The 19,769-nt window shown below is 36.7% G+C and overlaps 2 protein-coding genes across 3 annotated transcripts in view; one reads left to right on the top strand and one right to left on the bottom strand.

Moving 5' to 3' along the window:
• Positions 1–2,115: 2,115 nt before the first annotated feature.
• On the bottom strand, positions 2,116–18,006 carry ARV1 (ARV1 homolog, fatty acid homeostasis modulator). Its single transcript, XM_003767832.4, has 5 exons — positions 17,733–18,006; positions 10,370–10,489; positions 9,294–9,447; positions 5,862–6,086; positions 2,116–5,031 (listed from the first exon to the last, which is right to left on the bottom strand). The coding sequence occupies exons 1-5, from the start codon at positions 17,901–17,903 to the stop codon at positions 4,898–4,900; spliced, it is 804 nt and encodes a 267-aa protein (XP_003767880.1). The 5' UTR covers positions 17,904–18,006; the 3' UTR covers positions 2,116–4,897.
• TTC13 (tetratricopeptide repeat domain 13) overlaps positions 18,001–19,769 on the top strand; it is an 82,433-nt gene continuing 80,664 nt past the window's right edge. For both annotated transcript variants that reach the window (XM_003767830.4, XM_012547979.3), the window contains exon 1: positions 18,001–18,490. In XM_003767830.4, coding sequence (XP_003767878.1) covers positions 18,223–18,490 — 268 coding nt within the window. In that variant the 5' untranslated portion in view covers positions 18,001–18,222. The remainder of the gene's footprint in view (positions 18,491–19,769) is intronic.

Below are 19,769 nucleotides of genomic sequence, written 5' to 3' on the forward strand. Positions count from 1 at the left end.
CAGAAATGGGATTTGAACATATGCTTTCTGATTTCAAATCAGGTGCTCTAGTGACTGCCTTTGTAGCCAGATGTTAATTTCTTAAGCTCATTACACACACACACACACACACATCAAATTAGTGGTGGCAGGTGGAACCAAACAAATAATTATAATACAAAACAATACATTATAATTCATAAGAAATGCGTGAGTCTAAGGGTAGCCAGTAGAGGGTTATTAGTGATTGTGGAAAATCTCAGAGGAGGTACTGTGGAAAGAGCATGTGATTCAGTAAAAGGCTTTGGGTTCAACTACTGCTTCCCTATTTATTTCCCATGTGATCTTGAGTCACTTAGCATAAAGGACTCCTGTCTGGCTTCAAAATAAATGAGCCTATAAGTTAGCATTAGAGAAAGGCCTTAAAAACAGGTAGAATTTTAAAAGATGTGGAGAAGGGGCAGGGACTGAAGCCATTCCAAATAGAGAGAATATTAACAAAGATATGGAGAGAAGACATATCTATTTATTTATTCATGGTTTTCATTCTGTGTAATTCTTTGTGGGCCTGCATAAATCCTGCAAAGTACAACGCAATATAGTTGGAAACTTTCCTTAAGATGCTTAAAAAAAATTGGTGATTACCAGAACAAGATTGAGCATTTCTGTTTAACTGAGGATTAAAGAATTGATTCTGTTAACCAGAATCACAGGATGTCTCCTTATTCTTGCTACAAAACCTTCCTACTTCCTTTTTTGATCACGTGACCTGGAGGATTACGATTATGATACTTCTTGGTAATATCTTGCTAAATCTTCATTGGTAATGCGTTGTAACAAGTTATACCCACTCAAGGGTCTATCATTCTTCCAGTCCCTTCTGATTTTGATTTTTTGTAAATCATGACATGATTCTCAGTTCTATCACTGCAAACGTTGGTTTGAGGAAGAAAATGGGCCGTGTAAAGTAGTTTTGGGGGTTACTGAATGTATTGGTATCATTTCTCAAATGTAATCCAGGTCACTCTTTTTCCATTCAAAAGTCAGCTATGCCTTTGTGCCTTTTTGAGATTCATTCTGACAGAGGGCATATGGAAAGAGGAGTCACTGAGTAAACCATCTATCATTTAGATTACTCCTAGGAGACCTGGGAAGAGCGGAGCCAACGAGTAAGTTTTTTTTCTTTCCTGGCTTAATGTGTAGTACCTAATGGGACCCAAAGACATGAAAAGTTGAGTAGTAACTCAACTTAGTAAACTGTGACTTGTCAACTAAATAATAAACAGGTTATATTGGTAAAGCAACAAAATCATTGATATTTGATCTATGAAAAGAGAAAATGCTATGAAGTGATACAGAATGAAGAAAGCAGAATCTTTTATTATTAAAATGACTAAAATGAGGTCAATAAAGAGAGATAGAAAAATTGCTCAAATAAAACAAACATTAGCACTTTCCTGCCTGAGATAGAAAACAGCTCTCCTTTCTGTTAATAATTCATTAACTTTGGGGGAATATATTTGTAAGTGGGGTCATTTAGGGTGTTAGGAAGTGTCTGTTGGGTAAAAATGCAGCATTAAGTTTTTTAAAAAATACAAAATATTAATTTTCTAAATGTAATCCAGACTCTTCTTTTCATTTTTATTTAGTTCTGGACCCAACTTAGTCTGACTATAGTGCTTGTCCTAGACACATATACCAACTAATTCAATAGACTGCCTCTCCAACTACATGTCATACTCTGGACTATATGCATTTTCCCCCCATGTAATGTTAAAGCTAATCTCTCTTGACTAGTTGTGAATTTCACAGAGAAGCCCCCCTATGAAATCAGCACTATGTCATTTTCAAATAAGAGAACCTGAAGAACTTCCTCATCTATAGTGAATCCCACTTCCCTTTGTGCAAAACACCCTCCATGATAGAAGAACTTTGTTGACATTAAATTGCTTCGTTCTATTCTGGTCATTTTGACGAGAACAAAAAGATGGATGAACAAATAGAAAAAGCATTTAGTATGTTCCAAACACTAAACTAAGTGCTAAGGAGATAAAAGAAAAAACAATCCCTGCTCTTAGAAGCTTTCATTGTAGTAAGAGAAAATTCATGTTTAGGGTGGTGGCCAGGAAGGGTTAATTTGATTTGGAAAATGACAGGGATTGTAAGTAGAGTTATAGGAAAGTGGAGGAACATAACATATCTAAGGAACATTGACAGAGTTGATCTGATCACATTTACTTAGAAGGAGAGATGAGTGTAGTAGGAAGTGGCCATGTGATTGCAGAGATATTTTTTTAATTCAGTTGCCTTTTGGGATTTTCCTTCACTGCCTAGGTATTCCTCCCCAGGAGCATGCTTCAGCCATGCTCGTCCTCTTTTCCCATTGGTGAACTGGTTTGGTCCTTTATAGACTTGAGTGCGTATCCTCCTGTGTTTCAGCTCCTTTTTATATATAATAATCTTTCACTGTTTAAATGTAACCTTCTTGAAGGTAATGAGTATTTTACATTATAAACACTTAATAAATCCTTACTGCTTGCTTGAACAGTGAAACATGAGTTCCGCCAATTGCCATTCCAGGTTGCCTTCCTCAATCTCTCTCAAGAAAGCCTTTAAGGTTGTGATTTACTCTAAACCAACTATATGTGAGGTCCTATGGGAGGTACAAAACATAAAACAAAATGCTGATTTTAAAAAAATGAGTGAAAAAATAAATAAAATGAAAATTAAATAAATACAAAAATGTCATGTTTGTCATGAAACAACAAACATATCAAATGACTTTTACACGCAACGAATAATACTTAGTGGAGGAAGAAATCACTTAAGAGTGAAAGCTTCAATTAGGAAGGATTTGAACTTGGGTTTTAAAGGATGATAGGCTTTAATGAAGTAGATGAAAAAGGAAAAGATACAGATGGGAAGAATGGAAAATGGTTAATACAGTCAATATCTAAGGGTCATTGAGATCAATCTTTCTTTGGAAATGGAAAGAGGGAGCTGAGAAATAGGGCAAGAAAATTAGAACAGTAAACTGAGGGAAAGTCAAAGGTAGCCTCTTAGGAAAAGTTTGGGGACTTCTTCCAAAGGATTTGGAAGAGGAATAGGATCAAGACAGCACTTCAGGAAGAATCAATTTGCTACCAATGTGCAAATTCTATTGGAGGGAAAGGATCTTGAGGAAAGAATCTCATTAGTTGGGAAATTATTTAAATAGTCTAGGCATGATAATTAAGGCCCAGGATTAAGAGAGCTGGTAGTGATAACTAAAAGAAATGAGCCATTGTAAGACTGCAAAGGGAAGGTGTGATAGGGAATGGTAATAGATGGCATGTAAGGAGCAAAGGTAAAATCCAAGAAAGTTGAGGTTCTGTGCCTGACTGAAAGAATGCCACTGAGATAAAGAGGGACACAGGAGAGGGAATTCCTTTACAGTTGGTTGGGAGAGAAAATGAGAAAAATGATGAATCTGGCGAACACTTTGAGTTTATGGTGATGGATAATTAAGTGAAAAAAATCTGACAGAGATTCAAAAACAGAACCTGAAGGAGAAACTGGGACTAGATTCGTAAATTATTTGCAAAGAGGTAACTGAAATCATGGAAATAAGACATTTATATGAGGGGTAATGGTTAGGGACAAAAGCTTGGGGGAATAGCTACATTTAGGGGCTATTAGAAGGAAAGAAGGCAGTGAACAGACAGGAAGAACAATTAGAAAGAAGCTCAAAAATTAGGCAAATGTCATTCTGGAGAGAAACAAAAAAAGAATTAAGATGGAAAAAAGAACACTGAATTTGGTAACTAATTTGGTTATAAATGACTTTCAAGAGATTACTTTCAGTAGAGCAGTAAATAGATTGAAGTGAAGTGAAATGAGGCAAGTGGTGACAAAGTAGATACAGCAGGTAATATGTGTTTGTTGTCTCTAGAAGTCTGTTAGTGAAAAGAAGGAAAGATACAGTAGTGGACAGGAGGGCAGCAAAATAGAATTCCAATTTAGTGGCAATGGAGCAAATGAAAATGCCAGAAAGAATGAAGGATATTTTGACAGTTTCTGAGATGAGAGGGGATAGATCTGAGAAATGGAAGGAAAGGAGGAGACCCTAGAAACACAGAGGTGTTGAAAATATCTTTGAGACTGGAAGAAAAAAAAGAGTGGCGAGAAGAAGCAGATTTCAGTTATATCTTCTATCTACCTATCTAAATTTCTTAAACAAAACAGTACAAAATAGATTATGTTGATGAGTAGTGTGTCCACTGATGAACATGACCTCTCTTCAAGAAAGCTGGAAGAGATTCAAAAAGAATTCATGTTTCAGTATAAGCTGGACTAGCTGTCCTATGAAGGTTTTACTAAATGAAATTCTATGAGTCTATGGAGCTGTGATTCTAGGAATTCATGATTTGTACCTTCCCAGGAAAAAAAAAATGGAAGGCAAATTTATCTGATATAAATAGGAAATGAAGACAGAATTGGCAATTTGAACAGAAAAGATGTTTTAGAACAACCATTAAAAAAAAGTAAAGGATAGAGAACAAAAATTCTTACACTATGAGTCATGTAACAGAATGTGTTAAGAAATTATAATTTACTATCAGCAAAAGTTTGATTTGTAAACCTATCTTATAAACTTATATGCCCAGGACTGTGTAAAAATTTATTGGGCAAAAATGAGCTATGAATGGAAAAAATTTAAGAAGCCCTGATATAGAAAACACAGTAGAACTGAGCACAAAGAAACCATTTAATTAAATATTGAAATACAACCAGTATTTCAGAAGTGCCACTGTATTCCTAATTACTTTGCTAGTGCACGTCCCTTTTTTGAATGAATTTTTCAGAAAAAAAGAATTCATATCACCATGTAAGATAGTTTCCTGAAAAGAAGTTTTTCTTCTTTATTTTCAAGAAAAATTTAAGTTTTATAGATGGAACAATTACTTTCTACATCCCATCCCATCTTTTGGAAGAAGCAGACCACACTGCTTTCAAATATTAATCCACTTAGGATGGCCAACAATGAAAGCTTTCGACTGATGTTTAGAGTCACTGCAAAAGAAATGAAAATCACTCATTGTTTACAAAGTTAATAAACTGGTGACATTTAAATTTTGTACAAGTTTTTACTGAGACTATTTACAGAGAATACTTTGTAGACTTAAAGGTTATTTTTTTAAAAAATGTATTTGTTCTACAGAACAATGACACAGGACCATATTTATCAATGCTGCTATCTTCTCCCATACATACCTTTGCATCTGTATACTTTTCTACTGTCAACAGTATCACAAGATTGAGGGAGCCCCAAAATTTGCTTATAGGGACAATACAGTCTCTTCATCCTCCCAAGATAAAAACCATACTTTAGGAAACCCAAAATAAAAGGGGGAAGCCAGTGAGAAGGTATTAATATTAGAAATAATATAAAGGTGAAAGGCAACAAAAATAGTACCAAAGGCAGCAAAAAGGCTGAGAAAAGTCCTCATATGGATAGAGAGATACCAGATTAAAATCAGCACTCCCTAAAAGAGTAACTTTTGATTTCTCCTGCTTGATTTGGGTTTGTATGAAAAAAAAATTCAAGAAATGCAAAGGGGTGACTTCCACAAGCAAGTCATTTAATGTCTCTTAATCTTTGTTTCTTCACAATTAATATAGGGATAATACCATTTACCTTGCCTAGCTGATAATATCATTGTACTGGTCACACAGAAATATAAAAGTACTTTGAAAAGTGCTTTTATAAGCACTGTACAATGTATTATTCTATTCATTATGATCTTAAAGTTATGTGCCCTAGATATATGGGATTAACTTATTTCTATGCCAAATGGAAAAACAATGGAAACTGACAAACAGAAATTAAAATATGAATCTACCTCTGATTGCCTGAGAATTTGATGTAAGGACAAATACTTTTATAAGTTTGAGGCATAGAGGAGTGTAGTCATGTTCCCAAATGACGGCTGGAATCAGCAGGAGTTTCCCATAGCTGGACAATAGTAGTGCTTTCAGAAGCAAAATGAAGTTGGACTTTCTTCTCAGTGTTGTGGGTTGGATTAGCCATAAACCAGAAAAAATCCCAATAAAGAAAGTCATTTGTTCTATAGAAGAAATGAAAATGGAAAATATGAATCATTACATCAAAACCAAACTCCACCTAAAAACAAATAAACCCTAATTCCAAAAACCAATCAGTAGATTTCATGAATAATGTTTTACGGGAATTTATCTGTTTTTCTGGACCTGTGGCTTTTGTTAGTCAAACTGTGCTAATGTAATTTCTGAAACACAATTTAATTCAACTTGATTTATGTGTTTATCTGAGACAATTCAACTAGAGATAGATTGAGTACTCAATTTTTTTTCCTCTTAGATTTTCAGTTCCTATTTCTTCAGTATCTAGAGATAATCTATAAAATCTCCAAAAGTCTATAATTTCTGAGATGTATCTTAAAAAGGAAGAAAGAATAAAATAGAAAGGGAACAAGAGGTCTGAATTCAGAGGATTAGAGGATTTATTCCAAAGATAGCAAATGTAAGGAATTTGATTTTATATATATATATACTGATGATTTTTTTCCCCGTTAATATACTTATCTTTTTATTATAAAATCCTTGGCTTAAACAATTCCAATGAAAGAAAATAGATAACTATCTGCAAAGAATGCTATCTAAAGGTATTTTACTTTCCCTTTTAACTAGAGTCCCTTTTAATATGACTTAAGGTTTAGAAACTGGTCTTAACACACATTATGAGACTTGGCTGAAGTGGGAAATGTTTTACTAGACTGTAGCTATATATTGAAGGTTTCATCCATTCATTTCTCAACAGGAATGGAGAGCCAGAGAGAAGAACAGAATTAATTTTCAAATGATTGCTAAATGAAAAATTATTAAAACTTAAAAAAAAAAGATAAGTTTGTTTTAGATTTGCTTCTCAATAATGTAAAATTTGAGCCTCCGGTATCCTTATTTATAAAGTATGAAAAATAAGGTTACCTCAGTGTCCCCATCTATAAAAAGAAAAGATTGGACTACAAAAATCCTATGATTCCTTCCATCTATGAAATTTTATGAACCTATGATCCTTTACAAGAAAGATAAGACATAATATGAATACTCTACTTGGGATTCCTTGGAAATGAGCCATAAAAACATAACTAATATGGTATTATTGAATTGAAAAGCTTTTCCCTCTTATTTAACAGAAGCCAAGACCTCCAACAATTTTCTATAGAAAATTTGTGAATTGATGCTTTAGCCATATTGATTAAGTCATTTTAAGTTTTCCAGTGACAAGTACAAAGGGTGTTAAAAGAAGAATATAGTTTCTGAAATTTACAGTAGGCTCTCATTATTTTAAAAAGTTGATTGAAACCCTTTGATAGCTTCCCTTTGGAATAAAAACATAGATCAGTATCTGTGTCATTTTTCATCAATACTTATAGAATATTTATTGTAGGTATGGTATTGTATAGTTTTTCTTGAATTGAGACACTTTATTTCTAAATTCAATTAATGAACCTGATTGCTACACTATGTCAAGTGTTATAGGGGATATAGAAGCTTACAAACTAATGGTGAAAATGTCACATACATTAAAAAAATTCAACAAGTAGAAAATAATACAATATTTCTACTTAATTCCCACTGTAAGTAAATACAGAATAAGTGTTCCTACAGGGGTTTAAAGGTTTCCTTTTCCAGAGTTTGTGTAGCTTACCCTGCTTAGCTTTTGATACTTAAGGGAAAAAAATACTGGAAACTAGGATGTTTGTTGCCAGAAAGTCTATCATCAGTTATTTTAAAATAATAGTAGTTATCCCCAGGTAAAGCATAAGACAATTATTAGAACTGACATCAGCAGGTGATAAGCAATTTTAAGTCTCATCTGTAAAATGAGACTACTGATAGCATCTGCCTCACAGAACTGTAAGAATAAAATGAGAAAAAATTATATAAAATATTGGGCAAACCTTGTAGCACTATTTAAATGTCAGCTATTATCATTATTAACATCATCAGCCAGCCTCAATAAACAAGGGACCTGGATAATCCTGATTTGTTAACATTTGTTTAGATCTCAATTTTGATTAAAAACAAATTTCCTTTAAAATCCCCAAAGCATTTATAAGAAACTGAAAAAGATTTATGTTATCTCTATTTATAAATACATTTATTGTTCAGTCATGTTTGTAATCCTATTGGGGTTTTCTTGGCAGAGAGACTTGAGCAGTTTGCCATTTCCTTCTCCAGCTCATTTTACAGATGAGGAACTGAGGCAAACAGGGTTAAGTGACTTGTCCAGGATCACCTAGCTAGTAAGTGCCTGAGGCCAAATTAACTAAGTTTGTGATTCTGGGAAAGTTATTTAATTAACCACAACAAGTTTATTCTCTCATCTGCAAAACAGAGATATTAACATACATAAAACTTATCCTTACAGGGCTCAGATGAGATAATGGGAAATATTTTGCACATAGCAGAGTGAGTGCTACATATATGACATTTGTTAAAACAACAGCATTCAGAGAGAAGAATGTCTGGGAAGAATCCTCCCACTGACCAAATTGAATATTTGAATGTATTAAGTCCTACCTCTGGTGGGACACATGTGATAAGCATATATATGCATATATTGCAAATCTATTTAGTTTATTTATCCAATTTCTTCAAATTAGATAACTGGTCACCCAATTAATAAGACATACTGAATTAGAAGTATATTATTACAATGACATATATATTACAAAATTTTTAAAAAAGCTATTTGATTTATTGAAGAATGATTTATCACCCATTTCATATGAAAAAGCAAAAAATAACAACAAAAAAGCTGAAGTGATTTAATCAAAATCATAGAGCACTTCAGTGGCCGATTGTAGAACTTAATCTCCACCTCTTCATTCCAGTTCATCTGACTACTTCATTCTGAATGCAGCAGTTCATCGCCCATCTCCCATCTCGGTGCCTTTGTAGTAGTCATTTGTCAGGCCTGGAATACAGCTCTTTCTCATCTTTGCCCCTTAAAATCTTTAGCTTTCTTTAAGGGTCAGCAAAGGTGTCATATACCATGATTCTCTCCCTCCTTAAATTCCCTTTTTACTTTTTTGTGTGTAGACTATATCCTCCACTAGACTGTAAACTCCTTGAGGGCAGAGATAGAGCTGTTTTTGACTCTTTAATTTCTAGCAGAGTGAACAAAGTAGATACTTTTTTTTTTTTTTTTTTAATTTAACTGATCAAACCTCTATGAGGTTTTAATGAAGATTAATACTTCCACAGGAATAGAAAGAGCGACTTCTTACCTAAAGAAGCTATTGTAAACATTCTATAGAAATCCCATTCTTTGGCATATCTTATTAAGTCATCAGGGTCAGTGTGCTGGCTTGAATCTTGTAGCTGCAACCACCTCAGATATGCTTCACAAAGCAAACAAAATATGCAGAGCTTCCCATGGATCTGATAACCAAAAACACCCTGGCACTTAAGTCAGGTAAAGAAACAGCCCAAATGTACTTAACATAAATAAGTCAAAAATACTGTGAAGTATTTATTTTTGCTAAGTAGGTTCCCACTTAATACCTTTGTAAATTTAGGACTATCACATTAACAATCCATTTGCATTCATCCTTTAAATCATTTCACTAATCAACTATATGATTTGTAAGTTCTTTATTTCCTTTCACACAGAAGAAAACACAAAAGAGTGACATGTAAAGATGAGAGAAGCAAGAAAACAAGGTATCTTGGTATCTTACTAACTAAAGTCATTTGTACTGACAGTAAAATTCCTAATAAAACTGATTCTAGTCCTTATCTAGTCTTTGTTTTCAAAGCAACAGGAACATATTACAAATCAATGGAAAATGCTAAAGTTTAAAGCTGTTGTAGAAATAGACAATATTAGGAAATTCAAGGCAATTTTTTGACATGTTCCTTACATGTGCCTATCTTATAAATTAAAATCTTTCTGACCTTTGAGATTTTTAAAAGTCAAAGGGATCAGGCCTAAACTTGCAGAGGAGATAGGGTCGGATGGCCTACAAAGCAAGGACTTTCCCTCTTGTTAAACTACTAAGATTTCCTAATATTGAGCAAACAACTCTTATCATCTTACTATTTATGCAGTGTTTACTGATGTAAAATGTTAAACAGATTTCAATTCAATAAATTAAATGGAACTCTGAAATCCTACTTCCTTTATGATGACTTTCAAGATTAAATGGCAGAAGGGTGATTTACTATATTCACAGTCACTCAAAAGCAACTAGGTATGGAATAGCAACTTGTAAATAGTGTAAATATTCCTTTTAATTTATCAGTCTCTTAGACATTTAAAAGTTTTCAAATGAAGCAAAAATGAGAAAAATGCACAACTTACATTTATCTCAGTATTGAAAAGAATATGCCTGTAGGCTTGTGCTTTGCATAAAATGGCATTGATCAAGATGATAACAGGATCATACTCGATGTACTTGTCCACAGGCTTCTGGCAAGATTTCTGAAATATTTCAATAGAAGATTATGTCAGAACAAGTAAACCCACATTATGAAATCTTACAAATTTAAAAATGGCTGCACTATTCTGGTGTTGAAAAATCAGGTTACATTGACATTTTCACGCATTTTAATTAAATACATATATGGTGACAAAGTTTGTCCTACATTATAATCTTTCAGGCCAGAACTACTAATATTTTAACCTCGAATTCAGAATTATATGTAAAATTGTATACAAAGGTTGACATTGGACATAGTTTCATTTGTCTTCTTTTTTAAAAAAATAATAATTTTCTTTCTTTCTTCCTTTTTTTTTTTTTTTTTTTTTTGTTGTTGTTGTTGAGGCAATTGGGATTAAGTGACTTGCCCAAGGTCAAGCCAGGAAGTGTTAAGTGTCTGAGGCCAGATTTGAACTCAGGTCTTCCTGACTTCAGGCCTGGTGTTCTCTCCACTTTGCCATCTAGCTGCCCCAACAGTTTTATTTTCAAAACATAAACATACATAATTTTCAGCACTCGCCCTTGTAAAACCTTGTGTTCCAAATTCTTTTCCCTCCCTTTCCCCAATCCCCTCCCCTAGATAGCAAGTAATGCAATACATGTTAAACATGTGCAATTCTTCTACATATATTTCTACAATTATCATGCTGCACAAGAAAAATCATACCAAAAAGAAAAAAAAAGAGAAAGAAAACAAAATGCAAGCAAACAACAACAAAAAATGTGAAAATACTATGTTGTGATCCATACTCAGTCCCCATAGTCCTCTGTGTACAGATGGCTCTCTTCATCACAAGACCTTTGGAACTGCCTTGAATCACCTCATTGTTGAAAAGAGCCACATCCATCGGAATGGATCATCATATAATCTTGCTATTTATTGCTCTGTGTAAATGTTCTCACTTTATTTAGCATCAGTTGATTTAGCATCAGTTGATGCAAGTCTCTCCAGGCCTCTCTGAAATCATCCTGCTGATCATCTTATAAAACGTTAATATTTTGTAACATTCATACCAGTGATTCCCCAAATGATGGTCATCCATTCAGTTTGCAGTTTCTTGCCACTACAAAAAGGGCTAACAATCATTTTTGCACATGTGGGTCCTTTCCCCTTTTTTATGATCTCTTAGGGATAAAGAGCCAGTAGAGAAACTACTGGATCAAAGGGTATGCAGAGTTTAATAGCCCTTTGGGCATTGTTAGACATTACAGTTATCTTAAGTCTTTCTGACTCCAAGTCTGTCACTCAGTTTACTCTGCCACAAAATTCGCTGTAGTTAACTGTGCTTATAGATTACTGGAGAAACTAAATAATACCAATTTTAAATTCTTGCTATAATTGAAACCAGAAGACAAAAAAAAGTTGTAGCTAAAGGGGGTAATGGCTCATGAGTCCTTTCCAGAAAAGCCAAATATGTGGAATTGATTTTTATCATAATTCCTGTAATGTTCGAGCTAGCTTTCTGGAGGTCCTTCGGATGGGCTTTGTTGTCAGTATCCTTGTTTCAAGTATACTTCTCCAAAGTTCCAGCCTTCTACAATTCCAAACACAACAAAAAACTTCCTTTCCAAGATCCATGGGATACCTGCAAACTGTATATTACAGTGTTCATATCAGTTTTTGCAAAAAAGATTGCCAGTGAAGCTAAATGCTATAGAGGATGAGGAAGTAAAGAAACCCTACTCAAAATACCTCTCTATTATTCAGAGTATACTGTAATACTCAGTGGCTTCAATGCTAAGATAGGCTTGAGGGAAGATGGCAAAAAATATTTTGGAAAACATGATTCAAGAGTAATAAATGAAGAAAGGCTAACGGTTCACAGAGTATGCATAAGCTTCAATATATCAAGAGTATGTACTTTCTTCAAAGAAAGAGTTGGTAGGTCTTAGGTGTGAACACCAAGAAATATCACAAAACCTAAAATGTACTATTTTCCAACAAATATACAGACTGGTTAATTATATAGGAATTAATACCTATGTATGATTAATCCCATTGATTAGATGGAGGAAAAAACAACATTAGTATCAAATTAGTCCAAAATTGTACATGAAGAGAAAGGGCAGTATTTTCTTTGGGAAATTTTGCAATGCTCAACCTCAAATTTCTTCTTGAAACAAATAGCAATCTTTATACATTGATATTCTTCTCGTGATACTATATGGTTACAAGTTATTATTTAATAGTTGATACTATATGGTTACAAGTTATTATTTAATAGTTGTCTCTGAAGCACTAAAACTGCAGGTCACCTAAAAGGCCAATGGAAAATGTGAAGATTTCAACATATTATCAATGAAGTACTTCATAAGACAAGTACTGTAAGATGATAAACAGCGGGCCATTTTTATATGCGAACGATAGCTAGCAAAGGATTATTTTGTAGCAAATAAAGTGAACATATACTTATTGTTTTCATCAACAAAATGTTTCCTGAAGCCCAGTAGGAACAAACCTTAAAGAGGCTGTTACCTGATTTAAGGATTTTTGAATCCCAATTCTGTATTAAAGAGATTTTCATACTCACAGCTGGATGGGTAAAGTCCTTGGTATAATTTGAACAGCCGTAGGCTAGTCAGAAGAGAGGGAGAGAAAGCAAAAGCCTTGCTCTTTCTTTCTCTTTAACAATATGGAATTTTGGAAAGATGTCTATGAGTGGGGCCAGGGTGGGGATTTTTGGCTGCTCTAGGAGGATTTGAGGAATTATGTGTAATAGAAGAGAGAGCCTGGCTTTTTCAGGGTTAAATTAGTGGCTTTTGGGGGCTCCTATAAAAGGGAAACAGAATTCGGAACAGGAGTTTTAGAAAGAATCCTAATATATTGACATGACCAACTTCACTGGAAAATTTATATTTTTGTTCAACATAATGAAATTACACAGCCAATGAATAATTTCACATATAGTTGAAGCAATAATTTGCAAATTTCATGAGAATGTTACTGAAGCTTTGAAAAAATTATTTATAGGTGAAAAGGTAATCAATTTGTAAAAAGATTAGAAACATAAGTAATTTAATGCATTTTAATTAAAATCATAGAGCTACAGGGTAAAATTAGCTGAAGCATATCTGACCCCCTAAATCTAACAAAAAGTTATTTTACAGGAGAAAAAAAAAGAAAAGCCACAAGAAGTTACAATTCCCAATTGAATAAATGAAGGCAGATGTATTTTTTCACTTTAATTTGATCTCTGTAGTAACCAAGGTATAAAAAAGTAGCATGGTACAATAGACAAACCACTATACTAGCAGTCAGGAGGATAGTGTCAGAAGCAGAGTGCCACAGTTAATAAAGTTAGTTGGGGGAAAAGTATTCAAATTTTGCTTCTTTTGGAGCCACTGCCCTCTTCCCATTAATTCCAGCTACCCTGGTCTAATTATTCCAAGAATTTAACTTTAGCTCTAAAAGAAGGTACACTTCATCTTTTGGATCAAACTGACAAGAATGTCAGGATTTTTCTTCTAAATATATGTCAGGCCACATATTGGTAGGGGACAAAATCAGAAAAACATAAAAAAAGTTAAGCTGGGTGCTGCTGTCAGGCTCCTTGGCAAAGAGAGACAATGTAAGTACACTGAGAGGTGATTTGGATAAGCAAGAAGTCATACAGAAGGAATGAAATAGAGTTGTTAGACCATAGGAAAGAAATTAAAAGGTGGGCCCTATATGTACCACTTATTTGCTGAAATTACTAGACCAGCTCTGACCCTATTAGACTAGCCTCAGTCTAAAACTGTTCCATAGATTACTCTCGGCTCCCTCCAATTTAACAACCACTTTATGGGAAGCAAGATATCCAAAAGCATTTCAGTTTTCCAAGTAAGAATTTAAATAAATGTAATTGGATAGGCACTTTTTATATACTAGTTTAATATAATTAAAATGTAACTCCTAAGCAATGGTATTTCCATTGGAAAATGAGTATCAGTCAATAGGCAGTCAAGAAGCATTAGTGCTTATTATGTGCCAAACATTATGCTAAATAAGGAGGATAGAGAGAAAGGAAAAAATAAGGTCCCTACCCTCAAGGAACTCACATTTAATAGGCAAAAATTTTATACACTTGATACATACAGTATAAGTGGAAGATAATCTCAGGGAAGACATCAGGGGAGTGGAAGTTGAAAGAAGGAAACAGTTCTGTGATGGCCTAAAAAGTAGTATTTGAAATGAATCTTCAAGAAAGCTGGGGAAGCTAAGAGGCAGAGAAAAAATGGAGAGCATTTCAGGCAGGCTGTCAGTCAGCAAAACAGCATGACATAGCATAGCATGGCATGGCATGTCTGAGAAGCAGTGAAAAGGCCAGTGCCAGGGGATTGAAGCACATGTGAAGGAAAGTAAAGAATAAGAAGAATGGAAAAGTAGGAAGAGGACAGGTGATGAAGAGCTTTAAAAGCCAAATGTAATTTTATATTTTTTCCTGGAGGTAATAGAGAACCACTAAAATTTACTGAGTAAAGAAATCACTTTGACAGCTGAATGGAAGGAAGATTATTGTAGTGAAACACTTGAGGCAAGGAGAAAAACCAAAAAGCCATTGTATTATCCCAGGACAGAAATGATATCCCCTGTGTTGAGGGGGTGGCTGTGTGTGAATGGAGAGAAGGGGACATGAAGGTAGAAATGACAAGAATTGGCAATGGATTAGATTTGTAGGATGAGAGCCAGTTGGAGTTAAAGATTGACTGAATCAGGATATATAAATATGGGAATCAACTGCATTGAGATGATTATTGAATCCATGGGAGCTGATGATATGACCAAGTAAAATAATAATAATTAGTATTATATAGTGTTTAAAGTTTTATAAAGTGCACTCTCTCTCTCTCTATATATATATATCTATATATATATATATATAGATATATAGATATATTTTTTTTCTAATCTCGTTTATTTATTTGAAACCATTTCTCAAATTTTGGTCACAGGAATCCTTTATACTTTTTTTTTTTGGTTTCTCCTTTTTTTTTTTTTTAATAGAATCTTTTTCCCCCCTCCAAATACATGCAAAGATAAGTTTTCAACATTCACTTTTGCAAAATCTTGCATTCCAAATTTTTCCTTCCCCTTCCCTCTCCCCCAGACAATAAGAAATCCAATATAGGCTAAACATTACATTCTTAAAAAATTATTGTAAATTCTTCCACAAATTGTGTTGTTTGTGTGTTTGTGTACATATATACACAAATACATCTTATTATAAATTTGAATGTCAATATTATGATGAAAATATTTTGACTTCACAGATCCTCTGAAAGATTTTAGGGACTTTGAAGGGTCTTTGGACCATACTCTGAGTACTTTCAGGAGGGAAGGACCAAGAAAAACCCTTGTGAAATATCCTAGCATAACGGATGTGGTCTGGATCAAAGTTCAGAGAAAAAATGGTCAGACAGATACCATAAGACATATAAGGGGAGTGTCACAAAAATCAGAGAAGAGAACATGCAGAAAATAAGGGTGATTGATAATGTCAAATGATGCAGGGAAAACAAGAAGAATGAGAATTAAGAAAGAGTTATTTTATCTAATAATTAAGAGGTTATTAGGAATTTTGAAGAGAGCAGCTTCTGCTGAATAAAGTTGGGAACCTGATTACCTAGAGTTTATAAGTGAAAGAGAGGAGAGGAAAGCGAAAGACTAATTGCTGATGGCTTTCACAAAGAATTTAGTCAATCAAGAGAAGAGGCTTTCTGACAACAGAAAGTGGAACATCTCCAAAATGCTTTAACTTTTACTACATTGTGTGCATTAACATGCTAAGATCAGTTCATCATATGCTTCACCTCATGAGGGAAATAACTCTATACAAAAATTAGACCAATAATATATGACAGGATCCATTACATTACAAACTACTCAAAAGTGTGCTCCCTGCAGAGTTCAAAGTTAGAAGAAAATACTGTTTTTGAAGAATTTAAAAAGATTTTTGATTTCCCAAATATAATGCCAAAGATCTATAAACACAGATTTTAAGGCTAACAACTAATTGCAAATAATAAATGAAATGCATTAAGATTTCCCCCCTACAAAATCTGTTCTGTCTGTGCTCATTTTTCAAATAAGATATTTAATTAAGCCAGTTCAACTCATTCGGTTAGCAATAGAGTATACCTGCGATATTTCTTCTCCTATCTTAAATTAACCAAAAAGCATTTATTAAATGCCCATTATGTGTTAAGCACTATGCTAGGAATCAAGGATATATAAAATGCAATAATCCTTACTCTAAAAGATAGTTAAAAACCCGTTTATGTGGATTTTAAGAGGATACTTTGACCTCAAATTTCTCTTAATGAAGAGATTGTCTGAAGGATCAACTGTAAGTCCAAATGTGGACTCCATTTAAATATCTTTCTTATTTTGCCCCAGAGAGCTCTAATTCCTCCATTCTTAATACTCAATTATGCACTTATAATAACTTAACTTGTATATAACATGGTATACTGGGTACAGGGGATAGTTAAGAAGTCAGAACTAGAGTTTATTCAAACTGCCCCACTGATACATACTGATTGTATGATTTGTCACAATCCCTCATTTAGATTGTAAATTCCTTGAGAGCAGAAGAGCTTTTTTTTTTTTGCATCTTCAGCGATTAGAATAGAGTCCGGCACAAAGTAGGCGCTTAATAAATTTTTATTCATTAATTGAATAATTGACTAAAGGAGAAAAAAGGGAAAGGCAATGTATTTCTCTGGGGTAAGCATAATCACATCAAAGCCCACGAAAACCCAACGATTTGGGTACCTACAGGAGTTACCTAACCTAATGTACAGAGAGGGAAACCGAGGTACATGAGAGATGCAGGAAGCTGCACAGAGGCTACTAAGTATCAAAAGTAGGATTCTAATATGCGTCTTCCTGATACTTTGTAATGATGCCTTTCAAAAAAATAAAAATGTAAAAAGGGAAAAAATGAATCAGAATTAAAAACATTGTTACTCAACACGGTTCTGCACAACTCCCTTCCTTCGCCAGGGATGGTGGTGAAAAGGTCTGCACACCAGGTCCTACCACCCACCAAATAAGAATACATAAGAGGCGCCCCTCTTGCCATATTTGGTACCTGGAGCCACAGGGTTCCCCTTTATTTCGGGTACGCCCCCGAATTCTTCTCCTTCCCCCCCCCCCGTTCAATACCTTCCCTCCCAAGGCACGCTTGGCGCCCGCCGCCCCGCCCCCTCCGCCGGCCTGCCCAGTCCCCACCTCCAGCGCCCGTCAAGCCGGGCACTCACGCAGATAGTAATCTTCAGCACCCCATGATTATAGTCCCTGTATAGTTCCGTCGCCTCCTGGTTACACTCGATGCACCTGTAGCTGCTGGATGCCGAGGAGGCGTAGTTCATCGATGTTTTTTCCGCGCTTCCCTTCCCGAACCGTAGCCCGCTCCGCCCGCCGGTCCCCATCTCCACCACCCGCGACACCGCCTCCTTCACCGATGCTCAAGTTAGCTCCCGACTTCCTGGTTTGGGGACGAGGGGGCGGGAGAATTTGTAGAGAGCTCACGGCTACGTAGCGCAATACCTCCCGGGAGTGTAGTTCTTTCTCTCCGCTCCCAGCATAGTACAGGCCGAGCTACGGACTACAATTCCCAGGAATCAACGGCCGTCCCCTTTTCTTTAGTTCCGCCCATTCACGCCTCCCACCTGCCCGGGCAGCGAGCTAAAGGCGGGGAAGCTCGAGCGTCTAGGAGAGGAGCCGGTCGCACATGCGCCTTGAAGGAAGATGGCACCTGCCGGCTGCTGTTGCTGCGGCTGGGGCGGCGCTGTGTCCGCAGCCGGCGCTGCCGGGCGCCTCCTGGCGCTGCTGCTCCTGGGGGCCCTGTCCGCCGAGCTGCACCCGGGCGCCCTGGGCACCGAGTACTACTCGCCGCTGTCCCTGCTCAAGCAGGAGCTGCAGCACCGGCAGCAGGCGGCGCCCGGGGCTGGCGGAGGCGGAGGCTGCGATCCGCATTCTGGGGACTGGGGGGAACAGCCTTCGGCGGAGTGCAGCGGTGAGTAGGCAGCTGCGAGCCGCGCTCGGGAGTCCGGCCCGAGTCCGAGGCGCGGTGCCCGGCCCGCGCTGTAACTGGGGGAGCTGGCGAGGGCAGGCTGCGCGGGGGGGAGGACAGGCTTGGACCGAGGGTCCCGGGGGAGTCTGGCGGGCCAGCTTCCCCCTCCCCCCTCCCCCGGACCGCTGCCGCGGATCCCGGGGGCGCCCAAATCTCCGCCGTTCTTTCTCCGGTAGCATAGCCTCGGGTCCCCAGTGCAGCTTTCCCGCCTCTGCTCCCCTCCCCGGCGCTCGCTCTAGCTTTGCTCTGCTGCAGCTCCCGATCCTGCGCTGGGGCGGGAGGGAGAGCGCACGAAAAAGCGAGGGAAACGTTCTCAAATTAAAAGCTTCCCCCTCGACCTTTCCCGAGCGCGGGCAGCCGGGGTGCAGTGCGGTGCGGCGGGGCGGGCCAGGGTGGGGTGCATCCTGGAGAGGAGGGCCGGCTAGCCCGGGGCGTCCTAGGGCTGTGGGGGGTGAGTGACACCTGCCCCGCTCACGTTCTAGGCTGAGCAGCACCGTATGCGAAGCCCTCGAGACGCTCGTCTTTCGTTGCTCCATTGTGCTCCTAGAAGGACACCAGTTACGTCCTTTAACAGCCAGAAACCAGAAAAGGGGAAAGCACCCTTTTAAAAGCTGTGGGAAGGAGGTTCCCGGCCCCCTGCCTTCATTCTGTGTATTAAGCACAATCTCTGAAATCTATGTACTCAGAGGGGAAAGGAGTAGGGGAAAAAAAAAGAAACTTTTTTTCTTCTTTAGTTTCACTTATTAAGACTGATTTGTGATCTTGAAGCTTCAGAGAGGGTAAAAAAAAAAAAAAGCTCTGCAGGCTTTGGATTGGGTGTATCAGAAGTTGTGTGTATATTGGAGATGGGCCAACTCATTCATTAAGCCTGAACGTTACTGGCCTCAGTTTAATAAGTAATGGGAAATGTTTCACAGACAAAGCAAATATTGCTTGTGGATCAGGTGTTAATTTTCTGTGTGTATGTGTGAAACTTTCTGATATTTATTTGTTCCTTTTCAAAGGCATTATTGAGGAGAAAAGTGAAGGGATTTCCTCCACTCCAACTTTTCTCCTGGGTTTGTTTGAGTTAGTGAAGTGAATTTGCAAGGATTGCAATTAGCTGGGGTTTAAGTGCAGTATTATTATTATTTAGGTGCAGCTGTATTACTTTCTTTTGCCTGTATTAGTGGTGAGTAAAATTAGATTCCTAAGGGAGAGATCTGGCTAGGATTTCCACAGC

This window comes from Sarcophilus harrisii, chromosome 4 (genome assembly GCF_902635505.1).
Source record: "Sarcophilus harrisii chromosome 4, mSarHar1.11, whole genome shotgun sequence".
Classification (NCBI taxonomy): Eukaryota; Metazoa; Chordata; class Mammalia; order Dasyuromorphia; family Dasyuridae; genus Sarcophilus; species Sarcophilus harrisii.